Consider the following 25,540-nt stretch of genomic DNA (forward strand, 5'->3'; position numbering starts at 1 on the left):
AGAAAATTTCACTCAAAAAGGCCATTACTTTATTGATTTTTTTAAAACAGCGAAAACTTTTAAAGATCAAACACATTGTAATTTTTTATTTATGCTCCTCCTCCCCCATTTACTTAGTATTGGAATGAATGGTGCTTGCAGAGAATAAATTTACACAAAAAATATCATCTTTACACATTTTGGTATTTTGGAGGCATTGTGGTCCTCCTGAGTGGTTCCTTGGTTGACAGTATATCTGATAACTATTTGAAAGGTTTCTTAAGGCTACAAAAATCTGTCTTTCTGTTTGTATGTTTGTGTGTTTCATATTTTGTATGAAAAAAGTAGCATTGTGCTGGGAGAATGTTTCCCCCTCTCTGGGTTCATTCATTCCGTAGATGTCGCAGAGGAAAATTAAGACTAAATTCATATTTATAATTACGTTGGTTTTAAATTAGTCTCCTTTGCCATCTTTTAATAACTTCAATTCAAGAAGTTGTTGCTTTGCTTTACAATACTAGGTATTCCCTAAGCAACAGTATTATATTTTTGTCAATAAGTATAGAAATGAGAAAGGTCTATTTTTTCCCTTAAGTTTTTGTTATTGTTACTAGAAAACTTGTAAAGATAACTCTATTTTGTTTAATTATCCTGAATTTAAGCCTTAACATATGCCCAGTTTTTCTTTATTTTCATATTAACTAATTGAGACTATTATCTCCATAAAGTTTGTGAGATAATGCCCAGATTTATTGCGACACAATGAGATAACATTGTATAAGTTTAAAGTGTACAATGCATTGACTTGATACTTATATATTTGGTACACTTATGTACTGCAGAATGATTACCACCGCAGTACAATTTCTGAGTATACAATACAGTATTGTTAACTATAATCACTGTGCTGTACCTTACATCCCTAGAACTTACTCATCTTATAACTGGTGACCAACATCTTGTACTTTGACTAACATCCTCCCTTTCCCCCACCCACCCTCTTCAGGAGGCCCAGTCTTATTTTGACTAGTCTCCATGATAATATGTATTACGCTCATCTAATGCGAGTGGAAGAAGGGAAATTATACTGATTTGTTATTAGTCTACATTTATCTAAAATATTTTCTCTATAGCACTTTAACTATCATTAAATTTTATTTAGTTTATTTCACAGGTATATAAAAAAGTGTTCATAGGTATATGAATAGTTTATCGATTCAGGCTATCTATAATGTGAAAGCTATTTTAGGGTAATATATAGTAGTTGGTGTTCTAATTTCAAAATCAGTTAAATTAATGATAATTGCAGTCTATTTTTTTTTCCAAAGCACAATCTTTTGTCACATAGTAAAGAGAAAATATGTTCATATATATATATTTTAGAGGATATTGGTTCTCTTATCAGACTACTTTATCAATCTTAAAATTTTCTTATTCTAGTATGTTGTGGTAAAAGAAAGCATTATAAGAACCGTGATGATCGCAAATGAGACACAATGAAAAATCACAATAAAATGTCAATAACAAACATAGGTTTCATTCCTAGATTTACCATGCACTTTTGGAATTTGGTACTAGCACATTGTCTTTTGTATGTTAAACTCTTTCTTTAGAAAAAAATATTAAATAAAAATACATTTTGATTTGAAGCATGTTGGTCTGAAGATATAAAACAAAAATGAAGTTCCTGGTAAATTAAAATTAAAAGTTAATATGTATTTACCTATTTATCTATCTACTGTTATAAACAATTATCAAAGATTGCCAGAATAAAAATTCTTCAGTTTTAACAACTTCTAATTTTGATGAGTTTGATGAATGTTGATGTACATGGTTTGGAGGGCAGTTTCCTTTAAGAGAATAAAATTTTTCTTGTTAAATCATTATACTAAAGTTTAGTCACATATGGAGAAAACTGTCTAATAATTAAAAATTGCTATTTTAACATAATATCTGTAGCAAACACATTGGACACTTAATTAAAAAGAACATTGCTTATTTTTCAAGGACAGACAAAAAAATATCAAACTCTCCTTGGCAAGTGAAATCTTTATAGTAGCAGAAGTGGGAAACTTGAAGGATGTGGCTCATTCTCTGTTTGATGATGCAGAATTGCTCTAAGCAGTAAGCTTACTGTTTTCAGAGAGCATTAGCAGCTTCAGCAAATACAACTGTGTCATCCTCCTTTGATACAGGGTGTTTTTACTGCAAAGGGGAGACGATAAACAGTGTATGATTTGATATTTTCATGATGGCTTAAAAAAATACTGATGGACAGATCTGCTGTTTGATGTTTTCTTCACTAGCCTTGAAGATGCTGAGACATAGAGATGGCCGTGATTATCTTTTGTAAGACAGGAAATGCAATCTTTAGGGGTTTCTGGAAATAGAAAGGTCATGCAGTCTGGAACCTGTGAGCCTTTACAGTCTCTAAGTCATCAGGTATGACCTCATGGATTATGATGAAACTATTAGATTGTAGAGTTATTGCTTTTCCTAGCTCTTTCTTGTTTGGAATATATTAATCCATGTAATTGTTTATTATTACATTTTCCTTAGGATATCTGAGCAAGTAATATTTATAATGATAGATACCAGGTAAACCATATGAATTTTAGAAATATGTGTAAGTCTGTGTGTGTATGTATGTGTGTGTGTGAGTTTACTTTATAGCTTTTATGGGGGGAAATAGAGAATCAGAAAACAATTCTTTGTATGTGATTCAAAGCAAGGTTTGGGGCTTTACAGATTTTTCCAGATTAAGCCTGAATATAGTCAGACTGAATCTTTTATTTCGAATGATAAAAATAGCATACATTGTCCAAACTGATAAGGATACTTATCAGTTTATAGTGATATATTAAAATTTTTGTATCTGGAATTTCCTGAGCATAGAAATAGATGTTGCTACTTGTAGTGTACAACCACACAACAATACAAGTGTGATGAGTGGAGTCATGTTTATTAGCATCTGAGCTGTAAACTAATTTCCTGAAATTTATATTTCAGTATCCAAACTGTCTTAAAAGGCACTGGTTATAATAATTTCTCAGATTTATTGAAATATTGATGCTCTTGGTACTCATGATGTAGATATTTGCTAAGGCATTGCTTACAGATGAAAGCAGACAATAATTTTTTTTCAAGGAAAGCTTGTAACATTTAAGCTTGTTTAAGTCTTTTGACCCAGAGGTATTCTGCATTTGTTTACTTTCATTTTCAAAATGAAAAGACTTGACTACATTAAACATATTAACTACAAAGAGCAGAGAATCGTCACAGCAAAGAATTTGGATTTTTATATATCTATTTTATCCTGTTACTCTTTTATTTTAAACTATTTTTACTAATCAAGTTACAATGCATTTAACTTTGGTTTGTTGTAGCATATCCTCAGAATTACTTGCTTGGGTAATTATAAACTGTGCCTGTGTTTGACATTCAGATTATTCAGAAGGAAATATATTTTGTCATATTATTCATATTTTTGTCTCAATTTTAGAAGATGTGGCATTTACCTGAGCAGGTATTCCATATTAAATGAGCAAAAAGAGATAAAATGTTACAGCATCTCTCGACAGAAAAATAGTTTTGTTTTTATGATTTTGTAGCGTGATTATGAGTTAATGCTTCATCATGGTGAAATGATATAGTATTAAAAATGAATATATTTATCAAAAGACCAAAGTGGAAGTCTGAAACAGTGATTTAATTCAATTCTTTAATTAAAAACACATTGAAAAAATTTTACCTACTGATATTGGCTATAATTTATATGTTATTCAGGCTACTTAGCCAGCTTATATTCTTATTAGTAGGGAAGATTGCCAAATTTTTAAGCTTGATTAGTTTTGGAATGATTTGAATATACCTTTTGGTTGCTACAAAACCTGTTTAATCTGTTAGAATTTATTTTCAGTATTTGCATGTATTAGTCATTATGAGTACATTCTGTTTCTTGGCATTGCTTTGGGATTCCTCTAAGTATTGGTTTCACAGCATTCTGCTATTTTTCACTGTATTTGTGACCTTTCAAAAGAACCAAACCATAAAGATTTTTTGGTTACTTTCTTTATTGGCACTCAAATGAGAATATCTCAAAAGTTTCGTAAGGTGAAAAAAGAAATCATTGTCTTAGAATTGTTGTTTCTTTTATAAATAGGAGAGATTTCTCTCTATTGCTATGCCAAAATACATTGCATTAAAAAGTAAAGATTGATTAGAATGTCGCAGACATTTTAATGTAATGTCAACTGATTTTTCCTGTGCAGCAAGACGATCTTGACTTCTGAATGGTGAAATTGATTGTAAATCTGCCCAGTAACAATTGGTCATCTTCTTTTTACAATGGTTGCCTGTATCTGTACCGTTTTATATAAGCATTTTATTATATATCATAATGGTTTCTAAAGGTAAGCTGTCTATAAACAGCTATTTGAGTAACTGTTCAACTCAGTAAATTTTTGAAAATTGATCATTTGCATGATACTGTATTTAGTGTTGTGAGGAATACAGAAAAGAAAAAGTTGTTTCCTACTTTCAAGGAGGTGATGAGAAAATGTACATGAGCTATGCTCACATTTTGAATTCACTTTTCAAAGGTGGCATGCTGCAATCAGTTTTAATTTATAAATTAATAAATCCTAGAATTAGTTACCCATAACTGTTTTTTTTCTCATGTAAATTTCTTGGTATTAGAGAAATAAAGACTGGGTCAAACTGTATAATTAAACATTTCATAATTTCGACAACTTTGTTAAGTTCTTTTATAACATAATTTGTTTTATCAGGGCATTATAAACTGAATAAAAAAATAACCACATATGTTTTATAAACCACTGTTGTTAATTTGTTTTGAGAGTGAAGGTAGATCTAGCACATTTGCAGGAGGTGGAAGTAGGGACCCCAAGAATCAGCTCAAAACAAGGATGTGACCATTCCAGTTTATCCCAGGCTAGGCATAAGTAATTATGCATTATGGAAGGGAGTTTTGACTTCATAGGGATTAAACTTTGGAAATAAAGAGTAGCAAGTTTGGGAGTGTTTGATGATGATGAGGTCATTTAGAGAGATGTTTGTATAAAATAGGGTGGGGAGATAGGGTTCAACTCAGGCTCTCAGAAAGGGGACTGGGAGGAACTCATGCGGAAGTAGGTTTTAGCCGCTAGCTGTTGGACATACAGGCACTATTCTCTTCTCTTTCATACCAGTATGCTGAAACAGTATGTTTTCTCCAGAACCCCAAACTGGGGCATGCTGCCCAACAGTGTCTCCAAAGTTCTTGTTTTCTTGTAGTAGAGCAATAAAAAATTAATTTGCAAATTCTTCTGGTTTGTATAGTATGGAGATTAAGCATCCAGACTGCCAAATTTACTTGGTTCAAATCTTAGATATACCACTTACCAGGTGTGTGATCTTGGGCAAGTTACTTAACCTTGCCGGATATCAATGTCCTCATTTGTAATATAGGAATAATAATGGTACCTACCTCAAAGAGTTGTTGTCAAGATCAAGTGAGTTAATGTATATAAAGCACTTGTAAGAGTACCTGGTAATACTAAGCCATCATTGCCAACATTATTTGTTGACAGACATTATATACATTTTAAGAGCTGGAATGGGCTATTGGCAAGTGTTCATAATAGTAGTCATACAGTGTAGTTTTATTCCTTCTCCTTCATTCTCCTTATTAAATAAAAGTTCAGTCAGAAATGTATGGTACACTGAAATAAAGATGGTTATAAAAATGCAAGGAAAGAAAAACATGTTACCTCTGATTAAATTCTAACATTAAACTGACTATAAGAATTGTGACTTGATGAAAAATTTGTGTTTAAAGTTATTTTCATCTGTTTACTAGGATGATTTAAGATTCTATTAGGATTCTATGTGTGTAGCCCTTCTGCCTTTCTGTATTATACCAACTATATTCATGACAGAAAAATTACTGGGCCATTGGGTAAATTTCATAGCAATGTTGGGTCATTTTTAGTTATAGTTGAAGATTAAAAATGAGTAAATATCAAGGTTTAAAGAAAATAATAAAGAGAAGTTATATAGCTTAGATTTTATCATCTGAGTTATTTTTTAAATCACGAAAACTATCCAGGGCAAACAACTTTACTGAAAATTAAATTAAATTTTTTAATGAATATTTTTTATTCCAGATGAAAAAATAAAATGAAATATGTTATAAATATTGTATATATATATATATATACATATATATATGAATAGAACTTCAAATTTCTATTTCATAGAGTTTAATATTTTAAATTGCTGTGATTATTTAATGTAAAAACATTTGTTTGCTTAAAAATTGTCAAGCTTCTAAGTACAAGTGAGTAATTTGATATTTGAATGAAATCTAAATGCTTAAGTGTTACCTTTTATGACATCTTTGCATTTTAGTTTTCTTGAGCAATTTTCTCAATGTGCAGCTATTTCTACAAAATTGGCACAGGATCATGCAAATGTCAGCATATGCAAAATATGCAATTTGTTAAAACAAACAGACAAACATAAAAACCTTATAGTGTTCTGGTAAGCACAGTACTGGGCAAGGATATAAAGACCAATGGTTCCCTTCCTTTAGGAAGTCACAGGTCATGAGTCATAAACTGTAAATACAAGTAACTATACAGAATGTGGAAAGCAGTGAGTGCCATCAAGATTCAAAAGAGAGATGAAAGAAGCAGAAATTATTCTTCTGTGAGTTCAATGGGCAGAATATTCCAAGCTTAGTGGGGAGAGGAGAAGAGAGGCTATATGGGGAGTTAGGGAAGTATGGAAAAGGAAGCAAAAGAGATAGACCTTAAAGATTGGCCAGGATAGAGGAAAGGTCATTTCAGGGAGAAGAATCAACATGAGCAAAGGTAGGGAGGCAGAAAGCAAATAATATATACGAAAAATTTCATTTTGCCTATAGCCTGGTGGGATGATTTAGACCACTACAGGAAAGGTTTACTGAGATCAGATAGTATAGATTCTTGAATGTTAGATTATGATTTCTAAACCAAGAACATTTCTGTGCTGATGTACTTATTCTTGGGAGAAAATAAAATAAAAAACACGAAGAGCAGTACCTATATTTTATAGTCACTTTCAGAGCTTTAACCCTCCTGAGACTTTGGAAATGAAAATTAAATTCCTGAGTAGATTTAGTAGCTAGTAGACAAGGTAGGGGGTAGAAACAAAATGAAGGATTTTAATAAAATTCTCTATCAAAATTGCACGTGAGAGCATTTCTCAGTCTATCCGCAACCACTCAGAAGTCCTAGATTTCAGATCCTAAGAGACCTCCTGCTTGTCCCTGATGTAAACTCTATTTTATTGGTAGATAATCTGATTTAGCTTTGGCTTTATTTTTGACATTTCCTAGACCAAGGACAATCTGGAGGGATCATTTTAATGCAATGAATATGTATGTCACTATGGTGAATATTTGTATAATAAGGACTTTGTCTTAAGTAAAATTGAAAATAGAAATTGCTATTTATAATCACAGAAGTCATAGGGATATTTTAGCTTTGCTCTTTGTTCATTTAGAAATAATAAAGTAAACTGTTTGCTGCTAATACTTTTAATATGACCTTTAAATCTACTTCATACATCAGAAGCATTTCAGTACTGCCTGAGGTTAGTTAAAAAGCTGGGTAATATCCAAGAGCAGATTTCCTTTAGATGTGACAGCTGGGATATGACTTTTGTTATCAGGCCCAGGAAGATGATATTTGTACATAGGAATTGTTAAAAAATTAGAATCGCATACACTTATTTAGTACATTATCCATATAAAGGATGTCAGAAGTAAAACTTAGGGAATTCCACAGGTGTGAATAAAAATGAAATCAGACACACTTGCTCTTCTGGCTCTATATTTAGAGCAATAGCAAACCCATGTAATTGAGAATATGCTGTTTCTTATTGTAGAAGTCTGCATTATTAGAAAACCCCATTTTCTAGAAGTTCTTGTGAAGTTGTTATTAATCCTTGTGACTTCACATTGCCTGGGAAAGAGCCATACATATGGTAGATACCCAACAAATTTTTAGTACTTGTTTAGACTCAGACCTATTTCTGGAAGATGCCTTGGAGATCACTGGGCTTCGTATTGTTTTAATACTTTTAAACATTTAAACATTAAACATTTTTTCCTCAAAAAGCAGATAAAAGACTTTAGTGATCTTTTTATCACCCAAGCCTTTTAAAAAATGATAATACAGGAATATAGATAAAAATAAGTTAAAAAGATAATTGAATATTTCTTTATCAAGGCCTTTGTTTTAAAAGGCAGCAGAGCCTGGTTTCAATGAAATGCATTGCAAAATGTGCTGCATATAAATGTGTACCATCTAGTCATACCCTTTTTCCCCCTCAAATTTTATTCAATCAAATAAGAATTTAATGAGTCTGTTGTATATTATTGAAGGAGGCAGTGTAGCACAGTTGCTAAGAGCTGGATGCATTTGGATCCCATATCTTCTACATTACTGACAATGTTTATTTTAGGAATGTTACCTAATTTATCTTTCCTCAGTTTTGTCATCTGTAAAATGGAGATACTAATATGCTAATTTCTAGAATTATAATGAGAAAGCTACAAAAGATATAAAACAAATCCACCCCTTCAAGGAACTTACCTTATAGCATACATAAGGTATAATATATATACATGTATACACGCACATATTATTTATGTTTGTATATATACATATACACATTATACTTTAGTTATATATAGTATACTGAAAAAGAAACTAAGTAGTTTACCTAGGTTCAAAATTGGCAGCAAAGGAAAGGATAACATGGGATTCAAACCAGAAAGTTTAGCTTACTAGAGCTCTTGCTCTTAACTAGTGTGTTATACTGTTTAAAGTTATATACACCTGAATTAGATAGCCATGTATAAGTTAGTGTACTCTAAATGCCAAATTGAGATGGGAGACATCATTTAAATTGAAACTGCCATGGAAGACCATGGTAGAAGTGTGACATGACTGTCATTGACTTGCATTATATTCTTTCTGATTTCTCTTTCACTGTAATTCATATATGTAAAGTCATTAGCATAGTTCCTGCCGTAGATTCTAAATAAGTTATAGTTATTATAATCTTTCTGATAATTTCTTCTCAATGTCCCCTAATTGGTGCAACATACTGTTTGAAAACTACATATCTAATCTATACTCATGACTTAAATTACCCACTAATGATTCTTAATTTTGACTGTGCATCGGAATTATATATTTAGCTTATTTAAAATTAAATTTATTGGGGTGACATTGGTTAATAAAATTATATAGGTTTCAAGTGTATAATTCAATAATATGTCATATATACATTACATTGTGTATTCACCACCCAAAATATTTAGCTTTTTAGAAACATTAATGTTCCAAGCTTATCTTAGAAGTACTAAGTAAAGTCTGTGGAGATAAAGCCCTATATTTACAAAAAGCTTCCCAAGTGAATCTAATGGGCAGCCAAAATTGAGAAATTCTGCGTTACATGGTGACAAATTCTAAATCTGTAGATCAAATCTACATCTTAACCTCTGTCTAGTGTTCCAGACATTGCATCTTGTTAGACATCTCTGCTCATTTATCTTATAAATGTTTCAAACTTGGTATGTTCCAAATTAAACTTATTATTTTCTCTTCAATACCTCTTTGTTTTTCCTAGCATGATTACCTTGTAATAATTTTCAACTTCTTTATCATTACCTTAGATCCAGTTACTCACCAAGTTATGTAGATTGTTTCTTCTAAGGAGTCCAAAATTTACCCTTTCTTTCCATTCCCTTTTGTCTTGACCTCACTGTGAATTCACATCAATTTCTCAGCTGGACTATTGTAATCATTTCTTAATTGGTATTTCTTTTTCTTCTCATAGCCCATCCCCGAAGCAACTTGCTCACCACTCAGCTGCCAGGAGTACTCTTTCTGAAATGGAAACCAGAAACAGGCATTTGACTACTTAAACTCATTCTAAGGCTCCTCATTACCTTTAAGATAATTTTCAGAGTTGAGATAAGTGAGAATATACAATTTTTGTCTTTCTCATTCTGACATATTTTACTTAGCATAATGCCCTCAAGTCTATTCATGTTTTCACAAATGGCAGGATTTCCTTCTTACTCATGGCTGAATAATATTCCATTGTATTAATTTTATCCATTTATCCATCGATGGGCTTTTGTTCTTTTCATATCTTGGATATTGTGAATAATGTGGCAATGAACATGGGAGTGCAGATATCTCTTTGAGATAGTGATTTTATTTCCTCTGGATATATATCCAAGAGTGGGATTGCTGGATCATGTGGCAGTTCTATTTTTAATTTTTTGAGGAATGAGGTAGTGCCATTTAAACATAGCCATCCTTAGTTAAACCTAGTCTAAATTCTACTAGAGAGAGACAGACTCTCTCAAGCCTTTGTAAATGCTGTCCTCTTTGCCTATAGAGCTTTTGACTCCTCATGTCTCTTTGTTTTTGCCTGGCTAACTCTTTCTTATGCTTCGAGATTTATTTCGATTGAGCATCACCTCCTTTCAAAACATTTCATTGCCCCTTCAGAGTGAATTAGTTGTTTTTTCTTTATGTTCTTCTGAATTCCAGTATTTACCTAATTAAAGCACAATACATGCTCTATCGTAGTCATTGATTTTCCTGTCCTGACTATGAACTGTTTAAGGGCAAAGGTAGCACCTTTTATTTCTTTAAAGCCAGCACCAATACAGTGCCTGACACATGGTAACTACTTGATAAATTTTTGTCAAATAGCAAAATGGGGAATGAGTATGAAATATTCAGGGAAAAACAATGTCTTAGGTCACTTAGGAAACCATTATGAATTCATATTAGCTGAGGTGTATAAGTAGACTTTGACCAGACTCTGAAGTGTTTTAAAGTTAAATTAAGAAATTTTTGATGTTATGCTGGACTAATGTAACACCTTTGTAGTGTAGCATATTGCTTAAGAGTATTGACCTGCCTTCAAACTTCACCTCTTCCTCTTAGGAGCTAAGAGTTCCTGGGAAAGTTTTTTAGCCTCTTTACATCTCAGAATACTCATCTCTTTGGAAGATTTTTAATGAGTAAATGTATTTCAATTTCTAGCACTGTGCCTGGCACATTGTAAACCACATAATGAATGTTAGTTCTTATTGTTACTGCAATTATATACAACACTGAGAAAAATCAAACAGCTAAGGGATTAAGTTTCAGAATGTAGAGTTAGAATTATCCAGTGATTGACCATTTATATGAGAATCAGAAAACCAAATTTTACTTCTAATTCTAGCCCTGCCATTGCCTTCCTATAAATTTTGAATGTATTTTAATTTCCTCATATAAAAAATTACAGTAAAAGCAGTAGTATTAATGTTTTTCTCACCAGAATGTTGTAATCATTTGTGATGTCTAAAAAAGAAAGAAAGCCCAAAGCCTGTCAAATTAAAAAGAGTGGGGATTTATATCTTTCGAAGTCAGTAATTCTAGGTAAGTACCAATTACCTAGAATGTTCTTCTTATTCACCTTGATAATCCTATTTGTCCGTTAAGGCTTAGTTTAAGCATTAGTTAGTGGAATTAGGTGGTCATTTATATATTCTTTAGAATACTAAGCTTACCTCTAGTATAACATTTGAAAAATCCTTGTATGTCATTTCCCTTAAAATGTGAAATCCTAAAAGGCAAGTGTATCTTTTAATTTAGTAGCCCCATGGCCTAGTATAGATTTCTGGCACATGTTAAATTATTAGTAAATATTGACTCAATAAGTAGACTATGTTATATAAATTGAAGAAAAAAAGTTTCTGATGCTCATTCAGAGGTTACTGGAGATTAAAAATATGTGTTAACAATTACAGTGAAATATAATAGTAGCAGAATAAATATTAGTAGTAGAATAATAGTAATATGACTATATTACCCTTGCTGATATGTTCTGAAAATGTAGGAGAGTTAAAGATGAAGTAAAATAAAGAGACTTTAGGTAAACTATCAGATATAATACACACAGCTACTTTTCCTTTCTCCCCAAATTCTATTAAAAAGTCCAAATGTATTTTTTAACCCTTTCCCTCTACCGAAACTAAATGAAGATGGGAAGAATGGGATAGGAAAAACCCAGTGACAAAATTTTGTGAGCAAAAAATGCAGAAGGAAAATATCAGGTAACTTGGCTACCTGAGAAAACAGAATTGTAAACTGGCAGTGAGAACCAATCCAGTTAATACTGAAGCATCCTACAAAGACACCAGGTACCTCTGAAAGAGAGGATCAAGCTGCTAAAGTAAATAGTATTGCATTAAAATTCAATCACATTTCCAGATCTTCCTTCTTCACTTCAGCCAACTAGGCAAATATCCCACCTCTACTCCAGCAGTAAACTGGAGTTTTATTTTATGGAGAGGATTAAACAGAATCTTTATGGACTGAGTAACATAGGTACAGTTAAGGTCAGAAAGCACCATATTAAAAACAGTTGGATTCAGTAAGAATGCTGTGATCTGAACTCTTGCCCTCCATATTGCTCCTAGAAAGCTGGTAGCCAGACCTTCATATACCAGACAGGAATCTAATAAGCTTAAGAGGAAAGTCTCAGACATATTGACGTCGTTTCCCCAAAGAAATAGCCAAACCAAATTATTTCATGGTATGCTCAAAATTGACAAGCTGTATTCATACTTATGGCTTTAATTAGCTTTTTAGTTTTATACTTTTAAAAATGAGCACAGAACCAAAGATCATGAGACTTCTAAGGAAAACTTCTAACATAAAAAATAGAGGCCATTGATTTTTTTTACATTTGACATCAAAAACAAAAGTAACGAAAGCAAAGCAAAAATAAATAATTGGAGATTAATTCTTCTAAGTAGTAGAAGAAATATATCTCAATTATACACAAATTTAATTCAAATAGTAGATATTTTTGGTCTTGTGAAGGGAATAAATAAATAAATAAATTTAAAAAGTTATTTACCAAGAGTGTTATACATTTTTACTTGTCCTTTTCCTTTTTTTTCATTTGCCATTTCAAATCTAATTACATTTCCCCACATGATTAGGGTATTTTTATTTTCTCTCTACATATCTCTTGAAGTTTGAGATAATTAAAAAAATTAAGAGCACAATTTTTTTCTTGTTTGTTTGTTTGGTTTTTTTTTTTTTGAGATCTAAAAGGGAAAAGAAATAAAGTGGCCCTTCCCCATTCCTTCTCCCATATTTTGGCATTTATATAACTAGGAAAATCACTTTGCTTAAAGTTGCTGTTAAATGTAATAGAAGTCAATATTTAGTAAATTGCATGACTAAGATTTCTATCATTTTATTAATGATATGAAAAACATGACTAATAATCACTGAGGTTAAAGAAAAAAATCGGTGAACTGGTTAGACTTGCTTACTTTAATTTTTAAATTAATTATTTAAATACTACACTTTCATAACTCAAGCATATACCTGAAATATCTGTTTTTACTACTTGTTTTATTATTGAAGTTCACCTTCTAATGTTTTATTTATTTACTCAGTACCATTTAGTTATCTAAAAATCTATCTTGAAATTTCCTTGTTTATTTAACCCATAATGCTTTACAAATATTTTATCATTCTCGTTGTGGCTTGATTTGTTGGTTTTCTTATGTTGGAAACTTCTTTCCATTTTTAGTTTGCAAATTATTGAATATTCAAGTCTAATTCACCTATAAATCATTAAAGTATAGAAACTATGAGCTTCTTTCAGTTTAAATAATTTATATAGTTCACTATTGTATATGTAGGCCAATTCAGAACTGTCCTAATTTATGATAAGAAGGCTAAATACTTGTGTAGAACTCTAATGTTATAGACTCTTATAATGTAAAGAACGTCTTAATTAATGATGGAAAAGATACAAATTGCTAGTTTTATTTAAAAAAATATATATATATACCTTAAAAATGTATATGTATACCTTTATCCCTTTCCTATAATTGATACTTATGTCTCCTGCAAGTCTAGAATATATCAGTAAAAATATCAGGATTTAAGGTGGCAGGAATGGAGGAAGGTATTGACATATGAGAGGATTATAAATGTTATTGTCTTAGGCTAAATCACAAATAGGTACTCGAATACAGACAAAAAATGACTCTTACATTGAAGTAGGAAACAGGTTATTATACAAAAATTCAAGTATTGTCCTAATAGAAAGGATCTTAGAAATCATGGAGTTGATTTTTAAACTCATCTTATTTTTATTTATATTTTTAAAAAATATTTGTTTATGTCCTTTACTTTTTTGGCTCAGGAATCCTCCTTGCATTTCAGACATCCTTTATGGGATCATTTTATTTCATCCTGAAATATATACTTAGAAATTCCTTTATAAAGGATATGGTGTTGATAAATTGTCCCAGTTTCTGTTTGTCTGAAGTGTCTTTCAAAAATATTAGCTTAGCTTGATATTTACTTCTAGAGTAACAATTTTTTTCCTTAGTAACCTGAAGATATTATTTTATTGTCTTCTGGCTTCTTTCATTAGTTCGTCATTTCTGTCTTCTAGAACTTCAGTTAGGTATATGTTAGACTTTATCATATTATCCTCCACTTAAATATTATCTATATTTTTCATGTTCTTGTCATTCTGTTCTATACTCTGAAATTTTTTCAGATATTTTCCCCAGTTTTCTAATTCTTATATTATTTGTATAGTCTACTGTTTTACCTATCCGTGAAGTTTTTAATTTTAAGAATTATATATATCTATATTTACAAATTATTATAATTTCTGGAAGTTCTGCTTTTTTTACATCAAGATTTTTATTCCTGTCCCAGGTTTTAGAAGTTTTCTTTCCAGGCATTTGTATTGTAAGGAGAACTAAAACAGTATCCTGGTAGTTTAGTATCAAGTTAGTTCCACTTTAAGTCCCACTAATGTCTTTCACTTATTCAAATAACTAGAATCTTGTTTTGATACTTAAGACAAACTACCACTGTGCACCTTTGTCTGTCTACAAAGATATATTGATATTTTAAAAATCAGCTCAAGTGTATCCCTTAATGGAGTCTTTACTGACTTTCTTGGACAAAAAAATGAACTTTTTGGTTGAGTGTCACCCGTATGAATTTCTTTTACACTACCATTGTGTGTTGTACTTCACATGAAGTCTGTAAGCTCTTTGAGGGGAGTAACCATGTCTTATTTATTTTTGTGGCCTCGATAGTACAAATGACAATGTAAATAACATTGATTGGGAGCTTAATACATGCTTGGTATATTCAAGAACTTCTCGTGTTAATAAGTCACTCAAGACACAGAGAAATTACATAAGCTGCCTAAAGTCACACAGGTATGAATTAACTGAAACACAATTTGAATCCAGGTGGCATGTGGACCCACATACCTTCTCAGCATTTATCCACCACTGCTTTTTTGTCGACCTCCTAAATGAGAGCATCGGCATCAGAGGGATAGGTCATACCAGTAAAAACTTGTACTTGAACACCAAACTAGCTCATGGGATTGTGGCAGATGCTTAAGGAAGAACACAGCAGGACAAATGAAGAAAGGAATATAAGACAGATGGAATCTCGTGGGGCATTTATGAGCAAGCAATATGAAGAAATTAAAGACAGCATGAGACAGCAGTAAGGAAATATAGCAGCCGTTAACATCATTTTCTGGGTACAAAATCTGGTTCATAGGCAGAACTGAGACTCTAGAAGGATTCTTAAGAAGACAAGAATCAAGTTCAGAATTTAAAACAAACAAATGTGGAAGATTGGGTAGGAAAATAAGGCAGGAAATTAATTATATAGATATCACCACCCTTCAAAATACTTTTGGCTAATTAAAACTGTTCTTAACATATCAAACACTTGTTATCCTTAACCATCAGATTTTAGGCTCACTAGGAGAGATCATATTCTTTAGGTCACAGTAGCAGTAATAAGTATAATACTGTATGTTATGATGAAATTAATTCTAAGGCAGAAATAGCTTATCATTGGAAAACTTCCACCCCTGAACCTTTCAACCCTGAACTTGACTCTGGAATATTTCATGTCAGCCAATGAACTTCCTTGACCTAACCGTGTAGTTCTCTAACTGGTCTTTAGAGTTTGAATGAGTGGAGTTTTCTAAGTAAATAGATGAGAAAAGTCTTGAAGTTTTTACATGATGATTTAGTTTATGCCTTCTTAGTGCTGTTCCTAGGACAGAAGGTTTTACTCTCCAATTCTTATTCTCAGTTCTATTTTTTCTTATATGTGTAAATATTAAATAACAGATTGACTTTGCATAGGAAAATGAAACCTAATTGCCACCTTCTCAATCAGATACTTTAGAAAGAAAACTGCTTTTATTAAAAGTACATAAGGCAGTAAAAAGAGTGATTTATTGAGCTACTTTATAATAAATACATTTCATATGATTTAATTAATGCAATGTATAAGATAGATTTAACTCATATTACTGTGAGATGGTATGATCTATATTTTAGAGTAGATACCAGAAATTAAATACCTAATTTTAAAGTAATATGCTAGTAAAACTAGAAGGGTTCATTTATTTTATGAAAATACAACATACTAAGTGAAATTCAAAGTTCTGCTTTACTTATGCTTAGATTCCAGTTGAGCTAGTATTTATTGAACTCTTATGATATATAAATCTCTAAGCTGATGCTTTTATATCTATTACTTTATTTAATACAGCATAATACAATTAGAGGTTAAAGAGATGACCTTTTATATTTGTATAATATTTTAGCTTACTTGGTAATGAAAAAAATGGAATACCTACAGAATAAATATGGATGCATATGTTGAATATTAACATTGAATCTAAATGTTAATGTTCAATTTTCTTTATTTCATAATTTAAAATACAAGGTAATGAGGATATGGATAAGAAAACCAAGAAGTTAAAACAGTAACAACACATTATTAAAGCAGAGTATGTAAATAATGTGGTGAGATGTTACAAGGTTGGAAAATACATGTTTTAACATTAGTGAAATGAATAAAATCAGCTGTAGCTTTCTATGAGGTATTTTAACATTAATAAGAACTGACAAGTTTGGAGTCTTTTAAAATAATAACACTTCAAAAGCTAGCTCTCAATTCATGTTTATAAAATACATATATATTATATATAGAAATATATTATATATATGTATATTACTACCTCTTTTTAAATCAGTACTTGAAATTTTTCATTCATCGATGAAGATATTTATTCCATAGGTTGAGAGAATATTAAAAGTTGGTTTCTGCAGGGTAGAAAAATATAGAGGTATTCCTTGTTATGAGAATACTTTTTGCAAGTGTTAAATACTTATATTTTATTAATATTTATTTAAATAATTTTATTAGTATTTAACTAATTCATAAAATACTTATATTTTACTCTTTTGTACCCCCTTTCACACATCCAGAAGTTTACCCTCTTTTTCATTTCTTTAAGAAACTAAGCATTCTTGTTTTAATCATGTTTTTGAGTTCTTTGATTCAGAGTCTCTTCCCCAGAATTTTTTCCCTCTGCTATTCACTCAGTAGTATTTTTTTGGTATTTTTCTTTGATATATCTTAGTACATAGGTTGCCCTTTTGTTGTATGTACATCTCTGCAAAATTAGATGTCATGGATTTATGGTCATTAAAATAAACCTGATATATATGTATAGGTCAGGGTCATAGCAGAAAACAGATGGTCACTCAGTAGGTGGTAAAGAGTTTAATGTAGGGACTATTTTTAAAGATATGTGATTTTTTTTTTAGGATAAACACAATTTTATGTAAATTACTGTAATAACATGAGAATTTAAGATTCATCATTTTTATGTTTAGTTTATTAGTTTTATAAAAATTATTAAGTAATTGAAAAGATTTGCAATCAGGTAGTAGAAATATCTATAAAGGAAAAAGAACCTATTCAATTTGTAATTGCAGTTTAAAATATACGAAATTAATCAAAAGCTATTGTTATATTTTGACAGTTTTGTAAATTGACTTAAAATGAAAGCCAACTTAAAAAAAAAATAAAGATATAGGCAGGATAAAGGGAAATCAACTAGGGTTAGTAAAATCCCAGCAACTTGCAACAGCCACAAACTGTCACTCCTTCTCGCCCTAAAGAGCAAGGTGTGGGAACAGTTAATGCAAACTGGGAAGATCTATAGCTGTAGAAGAGTCACATGATAAGAGTCTTTGATGGAGGAACACAGCTATTGCCCAGCTATGACCAAACAGGGCCCATGTCTATCTCCTCCCTCTCTCCAGTTGTCTGTCATTATATCTTATTGGCTGAACTCTAGAGGAGAAGACTGCAAAGTGGATCAGTTATGGCTAATGGAGAATATACAACACATCATATTATCTTAATACCTAATAGAAGGCAGAAAAAGTGATTGCTTTAAGAAAATTGTTATGACAAATAATTCTAGGGAAGAACAGTCTGAATTGAAAATGAGTTACTTTCTTCTCTATTAATCCATTCTCATATGAGATGAGAATTTATCAAGAGGACATGAAAAAGTGAATTTTCCTGCTCATGGCATTACTGTTAGATTTTGGCTTATAAAACTAGAAAAGTTTATTTCATTGAAGACTGTGCTCAAGATTATGGTAAATCAGAAAAATGCATTTTTTTTTACATATTTATAGAGTGCTTAATGATATTTACAAATAATTCTAGAAGAATTTGTTGATATGTTTATCTGAATATTTTAACACTTAAATGTGCTGGCCCATATTGGTTGCTCTTTCATGAGGGAATGTGCTGGTTCAGTCACTTCAAATGTGAGAGCTGAGATAGAAAGCCCTTTTTTTCTGCTTTTTCTAATAATTGTTCAGTTAAAATAACAATAACAACAAAATTCTTCTCTTTAAAAGCTTTTTTTTGGAGATAGATATATTCCCAATTTACATTTATATACATTGAGATCCAACACAAAAATGTCTTAATGTTTTGATGCAATCAAATTTGAGAAAAATTATAGAATGCATTTGGGTTATGCCAGTCACATGGAGTTTGCCTTTAAAATAGCTGAATGCAAATTCAATTTAGTCATAAGCAGGGTTTAACTAGCGAGGATCACAGATAAAACTATTTTTTTCCCCCTTCTTTCTTGGGAAGAAGGCATTGGAGATATATACTTCAGTGGAACTAGGAAGAACAAGCTGTTACTCTCCTGGTATAAGGAAAAACAAAGTCAAAATAGTTCAGCAAAAAAATATGTTATTTATGCAATTATAATAATATGTCCCTAAATTTGATAGAAGCTTCAGAAATTGAAAACATTGATTTGAAAAGTAAAATATTATTATTTGTTCATTTGGTTAGAGGCTTACATAAATAGACTTAAGACGTGACTTCTGTGTGAATGAGTTACTATTACTCTGTTCCAGAGCCATAGTCTATACCAATGATTTTCAAATTGCAGTCCACAACCCATTTTTAAGTCCTGAAATAAATTTAATGGGTAGTGACTAGTATTTTTAAATGAAATAGAACACCCTGGAATAAAAAAATATTAGAGTACATTGTTTACAGTAAGAGTAAATGTTGGTTTGTGAAACTTTTGTTTTGACTACATATCTACGAATATGTGATTATGTTGGGATGTATAATATATATCTCACTGTGGGTCATGTCCAAAAAATTTTTAAAGCATTATCCTGTCTTATTTACTGGAACCAATCATCTTAACAAATGTTTACCCAATAGTAAATAGTAGCAAAGGTAAATTGTATTGAGAGGCAGTGTAACACATTTATATGTTCTCTTCCTCTGTAGTACTAAAATTTGTCCCTAAATGAGTAAATACATTTGGAAATTAGGGGATATTAATGTATTTGATGTTCAAGAGACTGATAGTATAAAATAAAATAACTTATTTTACTTGTGTATTGGGATTACAACATAGACTGGTACCATGTGCCATGTGTCCCTCTGCATTCCCTTCATCACATCCCGTGTTTGTCTGCTCTTGGTAATAAGGAGGAAAGGAAATAGTCTATTAAAAAGTCTTAAATAATATTGAAATGATCTTTTGAACTATAAGCAAAGTAGAAGAAGTTCAGTTTATGCATTAATATTAATTTGTATCTTGGTAATTTTCAGCCTCAAAGATTATACATTTGATGTTTCTATGGAACATCCAGAGAGTATTTAAATTGGATAATGTATGTGAATCCACAAAATATGTCACTTATATTGAGTTACATTCATATTCTAGGTTCTAGTTTTTTGCTTTCAGAAAAATACTAAAACTAGGTCACTTCTACTTGCAATTTTTATAGTAATTAAATAATCAACAATTTCCCATTTACATTTTCCTGCTTCTGTTGCAAAATTTTATTCTATCATAATATCATCACATTAGCTAATCAATAAAATTATCTTTTATATTGAACAGTATACATACTTTATGTAAATACAGAGACAAACCATTTTATATAAGCTTAAAATTGATTCAGGTCCTTGAAATCAAAATGAAATATTTTATTGTATAGGGGAAAACATCTTCATATATTCTATGTAAAGCTTTCTGTTTTGCAATTGATTTAAGAGGCTGCCATTGTGAAATACAGTGGAATAATGACCTTTGAACATGAATACATGACTTGGCATTTGGCATTCTTCCTAACAACACCCTAGAGACCAGAGGTGCATTCCAATGTGACATACATTTGAATATGTCTTGCAGAGGATACATTTGATTTGTAAATGTATCAAGAACAGATTCTAAATAGGCCGAAACTTCTATTTGTCAGGTTTAGGAATATTATATAAATCCTGTATTTAGTTTTTTTCAATTGCTATTATTGCTCAAACCAACAGATTTTTAAAACTTTGCCAGACAGAAGAGCAATGGGCTCTGAATCCCATCTTCATTTTCATTTCTTCTCTCATTCATACTGTAGGTTTTTTTTTTTTAACTCTGATTTCAAACACTTTGTCCTGACTGTCTCAGCACATGTTTTCAGAAAGCTAAAGGACTATTGAGTTAAAAACATGTCTTTCTACTGTATACTTTGCTGCATGTAAAGCACATGAGAGCTGATCTTTCTAGGTTGAAATATGTTGTCTATAATCCTACAGTTGAAGATACTGATTACAAAACACGGGAGGCTAAATCTCTATCAAGATTATGTTCAGGATCAAAAAGCTTGCAAATAAGGAACAAAAATCTTTTACTTTTCTAATAGCCATATACTAAGATAGTCTTAGAAATAGATCTTGGAAGATTCGTTTATCTTTAGTCTACCAATATACCTTTTCATCTATCCTTTTGTGCTTAGCGTTCACTTTTAAGGCAATTTTACATAGGTGCTCACAATTAGATAAAAGTAGAAAGTAAACAATATTTCACTTCATTCAGTATTTTGTTCATTCTCACATGGTCAAAATAGATTATACTCATTCCTCCCCCTATCATTTTATTGAGTATCAAAATCAGTGAGCATATTGTTTTGAGTGTGTACAATATACAGAAGACAGAGCCTCTCCCCAGCCATTCTAAATAGGTTAAAAAAAGAGAGAGAGAAAGAAACTGAAGGAAAGTTTAATGTACATGATTGTAATTTAAAGTTTAGTTTGGGTAAAATGCATTATATTGAAGCAAAGTAATTAGAATTGTAGTTTACCTAATAATTGCTAGTAATTGCTTCAAGGGATTAGGTTCTCAACAACCGGATTTCTAATGGCAGCGGAATTATTTCACCCTACCAGGCATTAGTGGTGTTAAAACTAATGCTTTTTATATTTTTCTAGTATAGTTCAAAATGTCATCTTGTTAAAAAGAATGTTTTTTATCAGAGACAAAAATGCATGCTAGTACATTGACAAGATAACTTTATCTGTTTTTCATCTCACTAACAAATAATGCCAACTGGAATGTTTGACTGCCTTCAGTTATATGGAAAATCAAATGATATTTCTTCTTTGAATATGTGGTCAAATTAATTTTGGCCTCCTTTTTAAACTAACCCTTGATACTTAAATAGAATAGTCATATATAAGTAGGTTAAAGTGACTGAATTAATCCTGTAAAATATTAAATCATATTAAAATTTATTTTCTGAAATTAAGAGAATATAGGTACTATCATTTAATCTCTTTCTTCCCATTCTACAGAGAAATGATGAAGAAGCAGTTGTGGATAGGGGCGGAACTCGTTCTATTCTCAAAACGCACTTCGAGAAAGAGGATTTAGAAGGTAAGAATTTTTTTTTCTCATTGGGATAGCTAGCTATTCCTAAAGTGTTTTACAGAGAAATGTGAAATTTGTCATAATGTAGAGAATTGCAGAAATTGATATCAGAGTAATGGTGGTGGTGGGTGATGGATATAATTATTTTGGTGCAGTCTAGGATGCCAACTGGCAGACCTACAAACAATGAGAACATTCGTTCAACAGTCATTTACTGAACCTCTCCTACATTCCAGGCACTGTGTTGTATGCCAGTCTTTTAATAATCCTAATTTTAATGAATTACAATCAACTGAGGAATAAAGAGAAAAAAAAATTGACAGACTAGCATAATTGGTGTTACTTGAGAGGGGAGAATAGGACAGGAAGGACATCTAACCCAGCCTATGTTGTCAGAGTAGAGGTCACTGGAAGAGAATTAAAGGCAACTGACATTCCAGTTTTACTCAGATAAATTTGAGAGAGGTGGAGGCATCATTTGTGTGTGTTCTCTTCAACGGGAAAGAAGTCAGATAATTCAGCAGGGAGGTAGCGTGTAGCGTGGTATTAGTTAAGTCATCGAGCTCTTAAACCAAACTGTGCTGTGTTCAAATACTAGTTCTGCCTCTATTTACTACGGAACCTTTAGCCAGTTAACTTCTCTGCACCTCAGTTTTCTCAACTGTTAAAATAAAGGATAACAATGGAATATATTTCCTAAAGGGAAAATCATTTAGAATAATGTCTGGCAAAAGTTACATAAGTATTGAAAATTATTATTATACCATAGTTTAATGTACATACACCATTAGTTCATTTTTTACTTTTTTAACCATAAGTTTTTACTAGTGAGATACAAGATATATGGTATCTTTCATCTTTTGGTTGAAAAGTGAAACCCAGGTAATCTTAATTATAACTATTCAGAGATAGTTCCTAGTAACCCACTGCAGCTAAGAAGGGTTTTTTCCTCTTAATAATTGTAATGTAACCACTTAAACTATAATTAAATTCATCGTTGTTAGGTTTTATCTTTAGCTACAACAATTAAATAATAGGAGAATTAATATAATGTCTAGAGACAACTTTCAATAACTATACCTACTCTGTGCCTGACATTTTGCTTGGTGCACAGAAAATACCCAAATCTGGGAAGATTATACTTATCGGGGGATGTGCATAGTAATTTGCTATGCTATTCACATTCATTACACAAATTGAAGGGAGCACACACACATGAAAAATTTAAACTGATAATGGATGATAAGCTGATTATTCCTTGGATTTGAAATGCCATTGTATCACGTTCTTTTTCAGCAGCCATTTACCTTCCGATTTATGTCCTGATTTAAGCTATACTTGTATCCACTAAACACACACAAGAAAACCTAACAAACCAAGAAGTTGGCTTAAAAATACACTCAATTCTAGAGAAAAATTATCTTGAGTTTAAAGACTATGACTAATTATCCACACAGAGATAATTGGAAGTTAGCAGTTAATAATTTACAAGTAATTACAGTAAAACACTGAATGGTCTCTTTGGATGGAAAATATATAATACAAAAAAAATATTTAATAAGGTCATTTTAATTATATATAAACTCGTATGACATACATTTTCTTTTATTCTGCATGGTTAGAGAATACAGGTGACAGTGTACAGTGCTTATTAAAAGAGTTTTCTGATTGGCAAAACACAATTGGATAAGCCAGATGACCTTTCCTTTATTGATGTCGATAGTATTTTAATTCCAGTAGTGAAAATAATTGGGGCTCACTGGTGATTGAAATTAACATCATAGAATGCAAACGTAATGCTACATTTTAGAATTTTGAAGGAAAATAGGAAAAATCTTATTTATATTGACTTTCTAAATATTCTCCTCTCAAACTACACTAAACAGATAAACATCCTAGCATTTGAGGATGCTGTGAAGGATTCTGCTGTAATGCACACAAAGAATTAATCTATTACTTGTTCCCAGATTAATTACACCGAATTAGAAAATAATGCAAGGACAATATGATGGATGGCACGGTTTGAGAAAAATCAACTGGCAGGATGATATAAAATGAATAAGTAGGAGAATGCAAATTAGAAAGCTAGCATCTTTGAGTGTAATGGTGGAAGTAGTTTCTTCCTTTGTGTAATTAATAGAAAAGACCAGAGCTCTGCTTCTTAAGAGCTTCTTTAGTAAGATAGATAAAGCACATCGATAGTTACTTATTTTAAATGAAATAGAGTTGGGAATTGCTATTGAAGACAAACACACTTTATAAAATCTTTCAATGAAAATTTTAAACTTGAAAATTACTGTTCCTCAGGACTTATGCATATATGCTTAGGTAATAGAATTACTGGAGTAATTTAACATCCTGAATACAGCTTGTAGAAATGCCTGGTGGTTAAAAACATATATGAAGTCTCAGGTGAAATATACTTAATGCAAAATCATCACCTGACCAATATTAACAGCTTGGCGTAGCATATTAGCTAATATATTCATTTGTATTATAAATTCTGATAAATGATATGTCAAAGCTACAATTTCTCCCTCCAAACTACTTGTTCTTTTATTTTACATATACTTTGTACCATTTTTCTCTCTCTTCTCCTCTTATTACCTAAAATCAAGAGCATACAGTTTCACTAGATTCTTTTCACCTCCTACTTTTCTACATCATGCAGTCAGTAAATTTTCTTTGAACCTACATCAGGGATGTCTCTTCTCATCTTTTCCTTTTCATTCCCACTGCCTCTGGTCTAATTCTTTCTCTCTCTGTATGCTGCATACAATGACTTTCCCACAATCCACTCTCTTTATTATTGTTAGAGTGTTCTTTCTAAGCATACTTCTGCTTCCAGTGGTAAAATGTAGTTAACAGCATTGAGTCCCTATATAATTAGACCACCTTAGGATTCTGAGTAGAGCAAATATTGTTTAAGTTAACTGATTTTTATTTTTAGTCTCCCGGGTCATGTGGGATTAGTACTGTTCTAAACTATAAGATTATAAAAGGAGTAATACATTAATACCCTTGAAATTCTTTCTTATACTTGCTTGCCCTTTAATACATGTGTAGTGGACAGAGTGACCAGATAAATTACACAATACTCAGTTAAATTTGAATTTTGGATAAACAATAAATAACTTTTTAGTATAAGCGTACCACACAATATTTTTATCTTTTTTTTTTTTTTTAATTTGCTAAATCTGGCAACCTTACTAGTAGATGTTATGATGAATCATCAATATATCTTCTTCAGGATTGAGGCACTTATTTCCCCTGTTGCCATGGCTGTTGCCTGCTGTTGGTTCATACCTAAATTCTTCCCCAGAAATTGCCTATAGCTGAAGGGAGCTGCCTCCCTGGA

At 31.3% G+C, this 25,540-nt stretch overlaps 1 protein-coding gene across 3 annotated transcripts in view; it reads left to right on the top strand.

Moving 5' to 3' along the window:
* Positions 1–2,340: 2,340 nt before the first annotated feature.
* SLC4A10 (solute carrier family 4 member 10) overlaps positions 2,341–25,540 on the top strand; it is a 173,648-nt gene continuing 150,448 nt past the window's right edge. For 2 of the 3 annotated variants that reach the window (XM_025039563.1, XM_025039564.1), the window contains exons 1-2: positions 2,341–2,421; positions 22,107–22,188. In XM_025039563.1, the coding sequence (XP_024895331.1) occupies positions 2,341–2,421; positions 22,107–22,188 (163 nt within the window). Of the gene's footprint in view, positions 2,422–22,106; positions 22,189–25,540 lie in introns of those variants that run through there. The other variant, XM_025039565.1, reaches the window with a different exon arrangement.

The sequence above is a fragment of the Pteropus alecto genome, unplaced genomic scaffold (assembly GCF_000325575.1).
Source record: "Pteropus alecto unplaced genomic scaffold, ASM32557v1 scaffold3, whole genome shotgun sequence".
NCBI lineage: Eukaryota > Metazoa > Chordata > Mammalia > Chiroptera > Pteropodidae > Pteropus > Pteropus alecto.